The following is a 17,668-nucleotide window of genomic DNA, read 5'->3' on the forward strand; positions in this document are numbered from 1 at the left end:
AAGAGTCGGTTAAAGAGAGAAAGACCCGGGGTCAAAAAGAGAGCAGTTATCCCCTCATTCCCTCCTCTCCTGGTGCCACTTCATTATAAAGTGATGGTGGCTTTTAGTGTGTGTTTGAGAAAGACGTCGGCCTGTTAGGGTGTGAGTAAAATCAGAACAGCGTTGAACTGGTTTAGGTGGAGCAGGAATTCACACGAGGTCCGGTTACCTCGCCGCCTTCCGAGGATACAAATGAGCTGTGTGTGCGTGGAAGACAGATGAGTATGCCAGTGATTATGTGTGCGTATATATAGTTGTCTGCGGTGACACTTTCTGCAGAGACTGTGTGTGAGAGTGTAGCTGCATTCTTTCCACAAGTGTGTGAGTGTGTGGAAGGGTTCCTGCAATGTCACCATTTAATGACATGAGTGTGTGTGTGTGTGTGTGTTTGGTCCATGGGGAAGACCCGAGCGGCACACACTAGTACAGCTGTTCCCCGTTCCCATGACGACAGTCACTTCCTGTGCAAACTGTGCTTTTTGTGACATTTTTAGTTACGCTTTTTCACCTGTGGACATGGATTCATTGTCTGTGCTCATCTCGCAGAGAGTGTAATTGACATAATTTGGTATTTTCTCATCCCTGCACATCACATTAATTTGCTTTTGTGCTTCCACACGTTGGTTTTGAGCTACTGTGGTAGCTTCGGAAGGTTTTTATTGTACATTGCTAAATGCAGATTCTCAGTCATCCAGCTCACGGTAACTCTAAAAGCCGCACTCATTCAAGATCTTGGTAGTAAGTATCTGTTTTACGATCAGTTTCATGTAAACTATTAGTTTAGTTTGAGTAGAAAAATTTCTTCTAAATCAACTAAGCAGTTGTTTGAACCTGGATGTCGGTATTTTTATTTCTCCAAGCTCAAATCAAAGTCAAAGTAAAATGTATTTGTATAGCACATTTCATGTAAATGTAAATGTAAATGTATTTTATTTATACAGCCCTTTACAAACAATCGTTACGGTGTAACCAAAGTGCTTTACAGCAAGTAATAAATAAAGAGAAGAATAAGTAAAAACAATAAAAGAACAGTGAAAGCAATAAAATACAACAAAATCAAATAAGATAAAATAAGACAAAAGTGTCATCATACTACTGGGTATCAAAAGCAATCCTAAATAAGTAGTTTTTTAGCCTAGATTTGAAGAGGATTTCATGTACAGAACAATTCAAAGTGCTTCACATAAAATAAAAGCATTGCAGCAGGGAGTGTAAGAAGCATTAAAAATACATAAAAGAATATAAAGAGAAACAAATAAAATAATTAAAATGAATTTAAAAACGAGCAACAGTCCAGATAAGTTCAAAGATATCGTGCAGATTTCATGCATAGACACATAAGAAAAGAAATATTTTTAACCTGGATTTAAAAATGTCTCCATTTGGTGAAAGTTTAATCTCCACTGGCAGTTTGTTCCACTTGTTTGCAGCATAACAGCTAAATGCTGCTTCTCCATGTTTAGTCTGGACTCTGGACTGGACCAGCTGACCTGAGTCCTTGGATCTAAGAGCTCTGCTGGGTTTATGTTGCAGTTCTGTGAGGTTTGGAGGAGGTGTAAATACAAAACTAATAAATGGTTTATAGCTCCTCATTAGAGCAACACAAAGCCTGTGGTAAAGCTTAAACACCTACGCTGTTGTGGTGTGGATTTGTAGCACTGCGACAATCAGTACATTTCCATCCACGGTTAAGTCGAGCTGCCGTTACAGCTGAAGTAAGCTATTTAATTGGATTACTGAGCTTATCCCAGGATCCAAGCACGTAAAAATTATTTATCTTTTTGGGAGACCTATGTCACACTTTGCTGTTATAGGTATGAGTCTGTCGACATTGGGCTTTTTCTGTTTGACCCATTTGATAACAGGACAAAACAACTGACAAATAATTTAGCTGGAGGCAAACTGGATATCTTTAGAGCTCTCTGGTTTTTGTAAGTGCTGATGTGCACGATATTCCTTGTGGTTATTCTGTTGTTACCGGCGTCTTTTTCTTCTTCTTCTCCTGTGTGTTCCGTCTTCTTCTGTTATTTCCAGGTTGAAAGCCCAGGATGGGAACTGCAGATTATGCACATGGGCCAGTTTGAGACCAATTCAGCATAAACCTGCAGGAATAAGTCAACAACTTTGAAAAATTTAGCTTTGTGGTGCTATTATGAGAAGTTTCCCTCATAAGCAGACCTTATTTGATGCCCAGGAATGAGAACAGAATGAGTTTTTATACTCTTACTGTATGTCTCCTCTTATTTTGACCTATAGTGAGTCTTACAAGGTTCATACGAAGCTTTTATGGGATATATTCGCACATCTAAATGTAACTTTTGTGTGGCTCTGATTGGTCAGACATCCTGCTGGGCCACTTACTTCCCAAACCTCTCTTTTCTCATTTGAGCAGAGTATCCATTCAGGTTTGTGAAACGGCATTTACTGAACACTTAACTCAAAATGAAATGGGTGAGTAATTAGAGATGGGCCTAAAAGTCTTGTGTGGTTTTTATATGATTTGAAACATTTTGTGATCGCTGAACAAAGACACTTTCTCGCTTAGAGCAATGGAAGATGATGCAATAAGCTTACTTTAGTGCTGTCACAAAGTGCTGCATGTGCATCCTATACGAGCCCGTCAGCCATAAGCTCCGTTTGAATAAGTTATGATGTAATTAAAAACAGCGTTTTTCTACGACTTGCTCAGAGCAGACCATCAGCTTTCAGATGAACGAGACAGCAGGTTCAACAATGTGATGGAGAGACGGAGCGAGAGGAGAAAGAGGAAGAGGACGGTGAACACAAAAGAGACAGAGAAGGGGAGATTAGCTGAAGAGAGAAGAGAGGCCGAGGAGGCCGAAAAGGGGGAAAACGAAAGGAGAGGAAAATCAGAAGAGAGGCAGTCATGGCATCTTTTCAGCTGTTTGCTCGGCATGGGCCGGGTCACTTGGGCAACAGCAGTCCTGCTGCCAAGGAAACGAAAAGACAAGAGAGGAGAAGGAGGAGGGGGAGGGGAGGGGAACTGAGGACAGCAGCCAAACACAGGGTGGATGCTGAAGTAGGATTGTGAGAAAAGACTGTTTTTTGTGGTGGTTTGTGAAATGCAATAAGTGTCCTACACGGCTCATTTTTAGCATTTCTTTGTCTTCCAAATGAAAAACCTTCGGCTGATAGAGTGAGATGTAAACTTCCTGCAGCCCAGAAAGAGAAAGGACAGCTTCAGCAAGGCCTTTATGAGAACAAAAACATGCAGTCTGAAGCATTCAGGGCTCCTTCTATCGTTCCAGATAACTGACTGTGTTGAAAATGATTTTTGGTTTTTAAAATGGAGGTTGGGAGGAATTTGAAAAGTTTGAAAGCTCAAATCCTTCCTGCAGTCTGCATGTGGTCGCTCCCGTTGGCACATCTTCAATAGTTTCAGTCATTCCGTTTTCTACATGCTTAATGTAGCTCAGTGCTAACAGACGTGCCATTTTCTTTTTGCTTTGGATCTAAATTTGCCTCCCGAATTTGTTTCCACGTTGCTCAAAAACACGGATGGAAGAAGTGGATGTTTATGAAGCGTGCGGTTAACCAGCAGAAGAACTCTGGATACAAGCGAAGGACATGGAGTGAAAAACAGGACGAAGAGCAGCAGAACCCTCCAAGTGAAAAGCATTACATCAGTTCAGAGGAATTCCTGCCTTTTCTTCCAGTTTCTTTTGTTGTTCTTTGGAGTGAGTCGCCTTATTCTTCTGGCGTCTTGGGTGCTCTGTCACTGCCGGACCTCTGGACCGATAAAGGAGGAGAGGAAGGAGGCGGGGGGAGGGATGTGTGAGGGAGAGACAGGAAGGGAGGGAGGCTGACAGGAAACATGGTGGGGTTTCAGAAAATAACATGAGGTGAAGAAGAAAGGACAGACACCATGACATTAATGTCAAACACAACTCTCTGGCTGAAGCTTCCACCGTGAAAGAGTGCAATGAGTTCTCCAGGCTTCTTGAAGGACATCCCAAAGCTCTTCTTTGGATGTGGGCTGCCTTTTGTTCCCTTCTCTGCCAACATGATCCCACACTGCTTCAGTAATGTTGAGGTCCGGGCTCTGGGGAGGATTCATCCCTCCTCAAAGCTTAGTTCAACAGTCAGAAATCTGGGAGTGACCTTTGACAGTCACCTGAGGTTGGACAGACAAATTAACAATGTCGTCAGGACTAGTTTTTTTACAGTTGTGTCTCCTATAAAATGGGTTAATTCCCATTAATAAAAAATAAATAAATAAATAAATAACTAGATAAAATAAATAAAATAAATAAAATAAATAATAATAATTCCCTATAAAATTCTCCTATAAAACGCCAAAGTTAAAATGTTTTTAAGTCGTCATGACCTTGAGAAAGCCATCCATGCCCTGATAAGTTCAAGGTCAGACTATTTTAATGCTCTTTATGTGGGCGTCTCCCAGTCTTCTCTCAGCCGCCTTCAGCTGGTGCAGAACGCTGCTGCCCGTCTTTTAACCAACACCAACAGACGTGTGCACATCACTCCTGTTCTGAACTCCCTCCATTGGCTTCCTGTCCTTTATAGAACTGATTTTAAACTTTTAATGTTTGTTTTTAAAGCTCTTAACGGCCTCGCCCCGTCGTACTTATCTGAGCTTTTATCAGTCCTGGTAGAGCTCTGAGGTCAGCAGATCAGTTTCTGCTGGAAGTGCCCAGGTCAGAATACAAACCCTGGGGTGAGCGAGCCTTTTCCCAAAGCTGCCCCCAGGCTCTGGAATAAGCCCCCCGTCCAGCTTAATTCTGACCTGGGCCTCCTCAGATCTAGGGTAAAAACCTACTTATTAAGGATTGCTTTTAATACCCAGTAGTATGATGATACTTTTATCTTATTTTATCTTATTCGATTTTGTTGTATTTTATTGCTTTCACTGTTCTTTTATTGTTTTTACTTGTTTTTACTTATTGTTCTCTTTATTTATTACCTGCTGTAAAGCACTTTGGTACACCGTAAGGATTGTCTCTAAAGGGCTGTATGAATAAAATACGTTTACATTTACATCAGACCTGTTGCCACTGATTTTCAGTCCACTTCTTTGTCATTTTTCTTAGGTTGAGCTAAATAAAAGGGGACAAAGGATGCTAGTAACATATGAAATATACAATTTGAAATTGGTTCTTTTGCAAAGCTCTGTCTGTTTGTGTTGACACAACACTGGTTCATCCCTTGAGTTAGGTTCCTTTAAATGATTTACTGATCAGTGTGAACCAGCAGAAATGCTCAGGTGCAACCTCTCAGATCTTGGTTGTCCTTGCTCTTGTGCATCCAGTTTGTGATAATACTGCTGATCAGTAGCATTGGGTTCACATGGAGCTACAGGATTTTAGCAGCATACATACAGTAAGAGTAAAAGTATTATTCTGGAAACATAGGATCTTTTCTGTGCTGAGTGTTCACACTTCCGTGTGCTCACACCGGGGTGCCAGATGAAAACTTTTGTTTTCCCCATTTCTGTGTTTTTAAAGTCTGTAAAGAGTAGTTAAGCTGCCCCCTGGCCAGATGCTCATGGTAACTCCATGATTTAATACGTTTTTCCTAATTGACCATGATTTCGTCTGCTATAAATGATGTGGAAGCCAGTGGGAGAGCGTATATTACGGGCCCGTTGGGGCTCAGGGGAGACCAGATGAACTCTGTGCCAGCTCTTTACAAAGCAACCATCATATTTTCATCCACATAAGCTTTCACCGAGCTCTCACTTTGCTCTTCTGCTCATCTTTCTGTCTTCTTCACTTCACATTGATTCTCTTTTTCCTCCTTAAACTTTCCTTCCCTCTCTCTTTAGTTTCTTACTTCTTCTTGTGCTGTTTTTACGCTCCCGTCTTCTTCAGCCGCGTTTCCTTCCTTTCTTCCTCTGATCGATCCGTCCTTCAGTGATTTCTTCCTTCCTTCCTTCTTTATTTATTTTTATTTTTTTTTACTTCTTTCTCTCTGTCCTGTTCTCTCTTTAATGACAACTTGGTCGACTGTAACAGAGAACAGCTCCAAGTTTCCTTACTGGCCCTGATTACATCAGCACATGCAGTCATGCTCACGCACACACACCCACACACACTTGGAAGAACAGTTCATGACATCACCAACAGCTGCCCAGCTGCATGAAAGAGCATGTGTCTTGTGTATATGTGCAACTGTGTGTGTGTGCACGGTCTTAGAGGGGGGGGGTGACGGTTAGTTGCCATGGTAACGGAGCAGGACCAGTGAAGGGGTGAACTTCTCTGCCATCTATCTCCCCAGAAGAAGTTTGGTTGAACTTTGGCTGTAATCAATGTAACTCTGCAGGGTTTCTCTTTTCTTTCCCTCTCCGTCCGGCCTTCCACGTGTTTGCTTCAACAAACCTTAGCCCTAATAAAAGCACGGTGACGTCTGCGCGGTCGATTTATCTTTGAGTTATTGAGTCATCAATCGCTTAATCCATCTGTCTTTCAGTGGCTGAGGCCCGTTGGTCTCAATGTCAGCACTGTTTTTTCCACATTTCAGGGCACCATCGTGCTGGTAAACACTGGGAAATACAATGCAGGGTTATTAACAAGCTACTTCGCCTCTTCAGAAAGCAGGAAATAAGCAACTTCTGCCGCTTTGTTGCTGAGTCGTGGACGAAGAGAATTTTAATCAGCTTGTTTTTTAAATGGCTGCACCTCAATGAGACTCAAATATCAGATACCTCATGCATCGAACTTAAGGTATATTTTGGACAATGTTAGCACTGAGGAAAGTTTTCTTTTTTACGAGAGAAGCTGATGATAGTGGGGTGTTCTTTCCTCTCATTATGGAAACTTTTAGGAGTACGATGAGCTGGATACAGAATACCAGGACTTCAGAATCTCTGGCTGACTTTTATCACTTCCCCTCTGTCTGACTGTCCTCTCTCCGTCTTTCCATACACTGCAGTCTTTAAGCCATCTTATATTCTCTTTAACCCTTTGGAACAACAAGCCCGGCTAATCCAGCCGATATGATCAAAGGTAGCAAGTTAACCTGAGCTTATCCTCAGCCTAAGGAGATCTGTTTAATGAGCTTACATTAAACCAGCCGCCACATCTCTGTGCTTCCAGTCAGCTCCAATGGAGACTTTAAGGTTATTTTATACTGAAAGATGGAGAGTTTGTCTGTATCCTTTTTCTGGGATGTAGTTTTTAACACATGATGTTCCTGTATCTCCAGTCTGTCTCTCTTTTTGAGACGGCAGCCGTCTCACTCTCACTTACACTGGAAAAAATGCCCCTCCAAAAATAAGTAAAAAAACAACAAATACAAGACGTTTTTGCTTGAAATAAGCAAAAAATCTGCCAATGGAACTAGTGAAAATTGGCTTGTCCAGATTTCTTGAAATAAGATGTGATATTTAGGACTTTTGAGTTAAAAGTGATCTTGAAATTAGCTTAAAAACCTCTTCAAAAGAAAAAAAAAGCTTGTTTCATGTGAAATGAGACTCAAAACAATTTGTTTTCAAGACTTTTTCATTTAACAAGATATTCCAGATGTATTGTATTCAAACAAGTCCATATATCTGGCTGAAATGGTACTTGTTAGGCAGTTGTGTCTTATATCAAGTGTAATGAGATACTCAATGAGACAAATATACTTGGTAAGATTTAGATTTTTTCCAGTGTACTTTCCCATGTAGAAAATTCATGTTAAAAATCTTCTCCGGATCAGAATTACATCGACTTTAGGTCAAACTTTCCACTTAAAGTCCAGCTCAAGGCCTTGTTTTCCTTTAAAAGGAGCACACAGATCAGTGTAGATTTTGATGAAAATCTCTACGGTAAAGGCACAAAATGGAGAAATTAGGAAAAGACCACAAGCAAGGAAAATCTTGACATGATTAACAGTGAAATTGATACAAAAAAAAACTGTAACGAGAGAAAACTGTTGAGTATTTCTTCAAAAATATCCAGACAAGCTCATGTGCTCACTGTTTGTTTTTCAGGTTTCCACATTTCTGTGCACATCACACAGAGTCTCCTTGTCTCTCCGTGTCTCCGTGTGTCTGACATTACTTTGTTGTGACAGCTTTCACAAAGGTCTCTCCCTCAGCATCCCAGTCCGTCCGTCTCTTTCCTCGTCTCTGTTTGTCTCCCTCTGTCTCCGCTGTCGCTCCATTTTGACATCCCTATCGTCTCTGCGCCGATCCGCCTCTCCCTCTCTGAGTTTTTCTTCCTCTCCCTCTGCCTCCTCCATCCCTGATGGTGTCTGATGTGACTCAAGTCTTGTGAGGCTCTCTTCGTATATATATCCCCTGCTGATGCTTTTTTTCTCTTTCAATCACTGGCGTGCTGGAAGTGAAAAAGCTGTACATCTCAGCATAGCAGGGGATGAACATTATGTACCTGTGAACACATGACCTCTGGCGTTTCTGTCACATCTTATCTTTTTCATCTCACTCCCTCTGTTATGCTCTGCTGTTATTTTGCAAATATTAATGTTTAAAAAAGTTTCAGAAACACACTCCAGAAAGGAAACTTCTTCCTATGACAAATGGGGCCACTTTGCAGCAGTTATCAGACACATTGTTTCACATATTCGTCGCATTAGCTGCAGATTTTCAGGTTGGCTGTTTATGCCTTTAGTTGTTTCCTGACCTAAAAAACAATATTAATAAATCAAGAGGCAGTTACATTTTCTCAGGCAGTTGAATTCTTACACTGTGGAAGCAAAGTTTGAAGCTGCACTTAGTGAAATCTGCAAACCGTTGGGGATATTTTCTAAAATACAATAAATTGTTGGATCGTTTGATGTTTAATAGACACAAGCCCAAAGAAATTGTCTGACCAGCTTCATTGCATTTGGAAAAATTAAACAAATCTAGAATTTGATGCCAACGACACACTAAAAAAAAGATGGTAAGGAGGCAAAAGTGTATGAACTGTTCGTAAAGGCCAGATAAATGTTCAGCTTTCCTGGTAATGAGGTTTATTAATCATATCTCTTTTAAAATGAATCTTTTGCGCCACTGTAACCGGACATTTTATCCATTTTGACTAGCGTTAGAGCTCATACTAAAATGCACAGGCTAGGATTTGCTTTCATTTTTTGTTGTTTGACTCTCAAACAGAAAACAAAAAACAGCACAATATGCTTCAACACATTCAAACAGACAACCGTGCTGCAAACGAGGAAACCTTGAAAACACTCCAAATACATGCGATAATGTCAACAGCCACAAAATCTCACAATAAATGCAAATACAGCAACTTGCTGCACATATCTCAGCAAAGAAAAAAAGTTACTGAACAAAGGGCCAAAGCCCAAAAGGTTTGAATCATTTATTGTACATGTAAACAGCTGCAACTTAATTATACTTCATGCACAGAACAGTTTGTGTCAGGCTGATATTAATCAAGACTAAGAGGTTAACAGGTGTTTGCAACACTGTCAACATGCCTTGATTCTGATTCTATGCACTTACACATTTTATGTATACATAAAGTACAGAATTGTACCTTTGGGGGTATGATGGCTTGTCACTGGGGCAGTACCCTCAGAAGGTATAGTTTTGTACCCTTTTAGTTTGTACCTTACAGAGACCAATCGTGTACCTCTGGTGGCAATTTTGTACCCTTTTACTGAAGTAGCCTAACACAGACTGTCTATTGTACCCCAGCATGTAGAAAAGAAGGTACATATATGTACCTTTTACCACTTGAGTACATATATGTACCTTTTGAACCCTCAAAAATGTACATATAGATACCTTTAGGTCAAATAATTAACCCTAGGGGGTACATTAGTAGAGATTGTACCTCAGGGGACAAAAAAGGACTCGTGCTGTACCCTTATTTCTGAGAGTGTATACAACCAGGCCCGACAATGATTTATAGAACAGTTTGGCAAATTCAGTTATTTCTACTTAGATGTTTGAATTCTACAAGGTTTTAGGAACATTAGTGGTCAAAATATCCTGTCTCTCCCTGTGGAGCGCAGGTCTAAAACGTGAAATCTTACATTTCCTGAGTCTGACCCTGCAGGATCTCACAGGCTTTCTTCACATTCTCTCCTGTTACAACCAGAAAGTCTCCAAATACAGCTCAGATGAGCCTAATGGTATCCTCAAAGGGCCTTTAAAATGCTCGAAGATAATTGCACTAAGAATAGATTTCACCTGTCCATCGCGTGACCTTTAAGAGGCTAGAAACAAGTGTGACTTTTCTTATGTATCAAACGAAAGCCCCCAGCGGGCAAGTCTCTCCTCCCCCAACTGGACGAGGCTGGAAAGAATGAATCATGGCTGCAGATTGTAGAGGTTGATCACACTGATGCAATTAACAGGCTGAGACGCAGAATCACCTTTACGATGACGAGCCACCGTAACTCTGCTGTTGTCAGCGGGAGGTCACGTCTCTCCTGATTATGGCTAATAACGCGCCTGCTTTGACGTCTGCGATAACACTCAGATTTTTACCTCGGAGATTACGGTGGCGTTCATCTGGGAGTCTGAGGCGTGCATATGTTGCTGTAAGTCAGAAATCAGAGAGGCAGCTCTCTGTGCTGTCTGTCTGTTACCACTGGTGCCTCTCCGGTCATCGGGGAGAGGAGGAGGAGGAGGAGTGCAGGGGAGGAAGGAGTGAGTCATGTTCGTTAGACCTTAATAAAAACAACTGCCAGGGTCCAAAGCCAGCCTCGTGATGATGATGAGTGTGCTGGTGTTGAATGAAAAGGTGCCGGGTCACTTGGTCACCGCGGAAACAACGAGCCGAAGCTCGCGTCTGGGATGAATTTCACAGATTTTCTGGTGCAGTCGTCCTCTGACAGAAGTTCCAGTTCCTGAACTTTGTGTGTTTTTTGTCAACATGACATAGTGTTAAAAAAAAATAAAAAAAAAATGTTGTAAATCAGTTAACAAACCTGCTTCGTGCGCGTGTTATCAGTCCTTCCTTGGCACCGTTGGAGCTGGTTTGTTTCAGAAACTCGACGTTCTCTTGACCTGAAACTTCGGAGCGCAGTAAATTGTATTTTACAGTCTGTGGTTTGTCCCTTTGTGAGTTTAGCAGTCTTTCACGTTGATCTTTATTGCATCTCAAATTCTCCCAAATGTTCCATTAAACTGGTTTCTTATCTCATTTTCTGTCTCAAAGCTGCATGTCACGACTTTAACCGGCTGTATTAAATTAGCATTTTACTGGTATTGGGTTGCCATTTAGCTGTAAATGGGGTTGTTAGGTTATTTTTTCCTTTGTTTGTTGCAATAATCCTCGTTTCAATGAAACAACGTAATTTCTTAATTAGTCTTAATTCCTCTGAGGTCACCCGAAAGTCCCTGAAATTTCAAAAGCAGCTCCAGAGAAAGCACGCATGGCTCGATAGTGTCCATAGATACCAGTTAGATATAGTTCAATGTTTTTCTGCTATGTTCTGCGTCTATAAAATGTCTTTTCTGTGTTATGTAAACGTAGCAGTTTTAACAACATTGAGCAGATGTTTCTTCCACTGCTGCCGCATGTCAAGTTTGGAAATGGCTTCCAACTGTTAAAATGTCCAATGATGAGGTACATTTTATAAGGGAAAATACTAAAACACACATTCACACTCACACATGCGCACTTTTTTTGCATCAGTAGAGGACAGACTGCCAACTGAGCTCACTCTCAATCACTGAGGGATGTATAAATTCTGCAGTGTTGGCGCTGGTTTGGCATTTATACGTCTGCCACTGTCAGTCCCTCCCTCTGTGTGTTTTCAGCAGGGAAACAATAAACTGAGACATGAGCGTGCTAATATTTATTAAGATGTATCAATCTGGGATGATTCAACCCGGTCCCATAAGAAAACATGAATGTCCACTTGTAAATTGTGAGATGGTAACGTGTCCCTGGACGGTTGTTTTTTCTGTCAGGCAGGAGTTCCCGATACAAAAAATAATCAAAGCCATGAATATTTAAATGTTGGCTGCAAAGATTTTTGTAACTAAACGTGCATTCAGAGAGATGTAGACCTAACCGTGTGCGTTAACCACGTCTTTTCAGTTCCTAACCTCAACCGCGTGCAGGTGAAAAAGTGAATAATGGAAAGCACGGGGGAGGTCTCACTCCAATAGGGTTTAGAAAAGTGTTTAAAATCTACCCACAGATGGACAAAGTTACAGACTGAAGGAGAAAAAAACAGCTAAAAGTGAGACCAACACATCTGTGAATACATTTTAACGCTGCTCCTTATCACATCTGTACAAGGCGGTAATATTTAACCCTCCTGTTGTCTTGCGGGTCAAAAGTGACCCACTACCATGTAGAAAAAATACCTTAAACTATCTTTTTCCAACTTTATGACTTTTCCTAAAGGGACCCCATCATTAGAAAAATTCACACTTTATTTTTGTTTATGTTTCCATGTGGGCTGTACACCACTAGGGTACAAAGATTGTCTTTTGGGTCATTTTAGACCCGTGAATTATAAAAACATTTAAACAGCAGAAAAAAGTTCACTGTTTTTTTCCATTTCGATATAAATAATTCAGAAGTAATTACTTCACATTTATATAATAGCAATAATAAACCTTTATTATGTAAAAGAAAACTGAGAAAACAAGAAAACTGTTGGTCCAACTGACAGTTGGTTTGTGGTAAAACCAAAAAAAGTGTAATCCTGAAAACTGGTGATTGTCTTTTTGTATTGTGTAACAAAAAATACATGATAAAAAATGTATTGAATTGAGTTGAATAGATAAATAACAGGTGGTTTCATCATACAAAATAGATTTTGGATTCAATTAAGTTGCTTTATTTTGGGGCTTTGGTAGGGGTGCTATAACACCTTGGTGGACTGCGATGCTGAAGGGTTCAGGGAGTTATACGATATGTAAACCTCTGTCTAAAAAGTGACAGTGAGCGTTGTGTCATGTGCAAACTCGCTGATCTTTGGGTAAATATTTGATAATGAAATGAATCGGGTCTTTGCTGCAGCAGCACAGATGTACAGGAGCTTCAGTGAGATGATAGCGTGGCCTTTTCTGCCCAAATCACACACACGATTTAATGCGCATATATATAAAACAAAACCCCGCCGTCATTCTCTCATGCCAAGACAATGGCCTGCTAATCCCTGCTCCTGATTGGACGAGTACAGATTACCCAGAGGGCACCAGCTGTCAGGGAGAGAGGCGAGGCCCAGTTTCCTCAGTATCGACACACACGGACGCACACAAACACACACACTTCGCTGGTTAAGTCCAGTCTGCCTGCCACAAAACCCGGATAAAACACGGAAGGAACCGTTAGCGCGAGGCTACTCTTTAAAGCTCACTCTCACGCACAGTTAACGTGATTTGTAAGCTTGTCGTCATTCTCACTTGACCAAACCGAAGCACTCAGCGGCTGTCAACAAAGCCTGTTTGTCACTGCTGTCAGCAGACTGTAAAAATAGGAATGGGCACCAATATGCCTGCAATGCTAACAGGCTTTACAAGTGCCCAGCATGGCCAGGTAGCCATATTCTGCAAATGCCAAATGTGTTGTCAGGTTTATTTTTAGTCTGTTGTCACAAACCCTCCACTCATAACTCATTCAACTGTTCTCCTTCTTTTTTGTTTTACCCTTTTTGTTTTTCTTTAAAATTCTCTGTTCACTTGCACTCTTTTGTCTGATTTGAGCCGTGTTTGTTTCAGCGAATAAATAGTCTTCTTTTAGCCCCTTCTCACTGAAATATGCTGTCTGTTCCCAACCCCCCTCGTACAAACACGGAGAGGCTTTTTAATCCATCTGCTCCCAGTGCAGCCGCGGAGAACTGAGCCGGGCCAAACCGAGCCAGTCCAACAATCCAGGGAGAGGGAGGCAGGAAGTGCAATCTGACACGCTGCTCGGCTGCGATAAGACCAGATCCCACTGAAATGCTGGAGAGGAGGGAGAGGAAGGGCAAGAGGAGGAGATAGAGAAGAGGAAAGGATGGTGAAAAAAGGAAGGAAGGGAGCATGAGGAAGAGAAAAAAAGAAAAACAGAGACGGTTGATGCTAAAACAGTGTGAGAGTGATGGAGATTTATTGCAGTGTTAAGATGGACTGAAAGGCTTTGCTTTGACCTAGAATTCTCTGTCTGACAGTAACTCTGCTTTTTATTCGTATACATTTTCATAGACAGTGAAGTCATTCAGCAGAAACGTGCTGCCGTAACGCTGAAGTTTGGACTTTTATCTTTAAAGGAGTCGAACTACGAGCCACATTTACAACAGCTTTTGACTTCTAAGAGGATGAAACCCTTATGTATTCATCAAGTTACGCAATGCAAGTCTTTGCCACTCAAACAAAACTCATAAGTAGAATTATAGTCAAATTATACTGGGATTTAAAACAAAATAGGTAAATACGAGATTTGTCTTGTGACCCCATGTGGAAAACTGACCCTCTGGGGGTTTTATTTCAATAAAATTGAATTTATCTACAATGAAACAACATTCATTAAGATGGATTTCACAAGTAAAACAAGTTTTAAGACTCTTCTTCTCAAGATAGTGAGTAGTAGCTGCCTGAAACTAGGGAGAAAATCCCCAGTTTTAAAGAAAGTGATCTACAGCTTAATCTAAACTGAACAAGTTTCCTGCTTCTCTCCTCCTCGGTTTTTTTAAACTGGCTTTGATTTGCTCGGTTTTGCAGACAAACATCTTTGATCTCACTCGGGTGGAGGAAAAAAAATCTTGAAAATATACAAAGCAGTTAACAGTAAATACAGAGAAATATAAAGCTTTGTTCCTTTTATTTATTAGTAAGTTGCACTGTTGATTTTTTTACCAATGCAAACCAATAAACTGGAGTTGAAAAGTAATTTTAGAGAAACAAAATACAAAAGTTAAAAAAAGTCCATTTTATTGCCAGTTTAATCATTGTCGTAAAATTGGATTTTCTTGTCGTACTTTATATAACAGCAGTATATTTATAATGCAAACAGACTGCATTTAGTCTATTATAGAGATAAATCGTAGTTTTTGGGACAAAAAACTCTAAAAGAAAAGTTTTTAATGTTTAAACAGCTTGTTTAGAAGCAGGGAGGTTGAATAAAAATGAGTGTTTTAATACAATATGAAGCTTTGTACTTTCTACTCATGAGGTCAAGAATGACGTTTCTTTCTTTAAGGCCTAATTTAGATATTTTACTCTTGTAGTGGTCATGATGTTTGATCAGTTGATTCTATGACATCAGATCACAAGTTTCTATTTAATTTTCTACTGTGAACATCACACAATTTCCATTTTTGTACACTTTTCTTCACCCTAATCTCTGAAATTATTTGTTTGATAACTGTTTTGTGCTTCTTTGTTGTTATTGTTTGCTGCTGCTGTGTCATTTCCCAGCATTACGGTCTCCTGGTGTCTTATCTGGCTGTAAAAGATACAGAAGATTCTGACTGTTTAGACCAGCTGCACGACATCAAACATTTTATCTGCTGTTCCAACCTGTTGAAACAAATGTAAAATGTTCATTTCTACCTGATTTTGGGGTTTTCTACAGAACTTATGCCACTAAATTATGCGTTTTTGACGTCTTCTTCAGCACGTTTTATCAGCAGTGGAGCTCTGCTGTGGTGCACTGCTGCCACCCTGCTTTACATCCAAGCACAACACATTGATTCAGCAGAAAAGAAAAAGAAAAAAAAAGTGAATGCGATTACCAGCACTCGTCTTAAAACGTGCTCTTGAGCAGCAGGTGAAAAAGTGCAGATTTTTGCTGTTTATTGCTCCTCTGAGTGTTGCCGCCATCACTTATGTGCTTGTGTGTGTTTGTGTGTGTGTGTTCAGGAACGACAGAGCGGGTGTGTCTGATTCAGGGGACGGTGGAGGCGCTGAACGGCGTCCATGACTTCATCGCTGAGAAGGTGAGGGAGATGCCTCAGAGCACCCAGAAGACAGAGCCGGTCAGCATCCTGCAACCGCAGACCACCGTCAACCCGGACCGTGTCAAACAGGTCCGTCTCTAATCTGTTCTCATTTATTCTTTATGTCGCTTTCGGATTGATATACTGTGCGAGTTTCTGTTCTGAGCGATTCTGAACGAGGTGCAAAATAAAAACAATGAACACACGTGTAAGAGTGTAAAGGAGGGAAAGAAAGGAACTGAGTGAGGAAGGGAGCAACGAGGAGGCAGAACTGAAGGGAGAAAATTAAGGAAAGAAGGCCAGAGAAAGAAGGGGAAAGATTGAGAGGAGAGAGTCAATGTTCCCTCTAATTGTTCATGTGTCTGGGCATAGACACAAGCTCCCTGAGCACACTGAGGACCACTGTGAGCATCATCAGATGTGCACGCTGTGGCCACACACCTGTATCACACCTGTTCAGAACCCTGGATCATAGCAAGTTACATTTGCTTATTAAAAGAATCAAATCACAGCAGCAATTTTCATTAGTTTACTTTTAATGTAAGCGATTTGGCCCACTTAAAATGAAAAAGACAAACATCTTGTTGTTCATGAGATGTGTCGTATGTTATCTGTTATATGTGAGAGATGTTTTGCAGAGTAAACCTTTCTCACTCGAAAAAGAAAAACTCTCCCCCAGTTTCACCGCTTTTTCTTCTATTTGCACTCAGACAGCCATTCCATCCTAAAAGAACCGCATTTCTTTTTTACTTTGGCTTGGTGAGTGGATGTGTCGCTGGCGCTGCCCGTTGGTTTCGCCATGATAAGGGGCGTGTCTGAACTCCTAACTCCGCCGCACTGTTGTTAGCTAGCTAACCTGCACAATGGGGCAGGGCACATATGCAAGCACCATCAATGCTCTGATTGGCTGTATAGCGTAAGCAAACCGTATCATTGGCTGAACACTTGTCACTCACTGCGTTACATTGAAAAATGGTACAGAAAAACACATTATTGGTCTAATGAATTAGATTACATTAGGTCTAGTATTAGATATTAATGAATACGTTTATGGTGAATTTTATTTTATGCGCTGCATAGATTTTCTTGTGCGCAGCTTAGAGGGAACATTGGAGAGAGATGAGATTCAGTGGGACAAGATGTTGTGTCTAAGGTGTGAACATGTAAACTGCACATGTCAAATGAACTGAATACACAACACAAACAATACCAGAAAGCTAAACATTCAGCAGGAAATAGTTTCCCACTCACGAAAGAGAGTGTGTGGAGCAGAGATTGGACCAAAACCCTGTGAAATGTAGGCTGGAGCAGCGTTAGAGTCATTTAAAAGGAATAAGACAGACTTTGTTTAGCATTTGTAATTAGCTGAAATCTTTAACTTGTATTTTATTTTGTTTGAGAAGGATAACCCTTTCTTCTCCCCCTACACGATGTAGTCAGAAAACATGTATCCTGCCACATTTCACTGTGTTCGCTGAAAATAGTTGACAAAGAACATCCAAAAATTTGCTCTTGCAGAGAAACTTTAAAAGAAAATGTTGTTTGATTGCAGCTCTTTACACAAACTCATTCACCTGCTGACTGTTGTTATAAGTGTCAATACCAGCCGTGTGATTGAGGTCAATTAGTGTGGCCATTGATTATGACCCCAATCTGTTTAAGCGATTATCATCATTCGCTCTTCATGATTGCTCCAGTATTGATTATTCAGGTCTAGCTTTGTTTCCATGTATTGACTGAACGGGCCTGACAGGGAGTGCATTCAACCATCCCGACACTTTATTTTGACACCGAAACAATTAAACCGGCTTTG

The 17,668-nt window shown here is 40.8% G+C and overlaps 1 protein-coding gene across 3 annotated transcripts in view; it reads left to right on the plus strand.

Annotated features, from left to right (window-relative positions):
• Window positions 1–17,668, plus strand: part of nova2 (NOVA alternative splicing regulator 2) — a 98,402-nt gene that overhangs the window by 49,509 nt on the left and 31,225 nt on the right. For all 3 annotated transcript variants that reach the window (XM_075472848.1, XM_075472846.1, XM_075472847.1), the window contains one exon: window positions 15,779–15,945. In XM_075472848.1, coding sequence (XP_075328963.1) covers window positions 15,779–15,945 — 167 coding nt within the window. The remainder of the gene's footprint in view (window positions 1–15,778; window positions 15,946–17,668) is intronic.

The sequence above is a fragment of the Odontesthes bonariensis genome, chromosome 9 (assembly GCF_027942865.1).
Source record: "Odontesthes bonariensis isolate fOdoBon6 chromosome 9, fOdoBon6.hap1, whole genome shotgun sequence".
NCBI lineage: Eukaryota > Metazoa > Chordata > Actinopteri > Atheriniformes > Atherinopsidae > Odontesthes > Odontesthes bonariensis.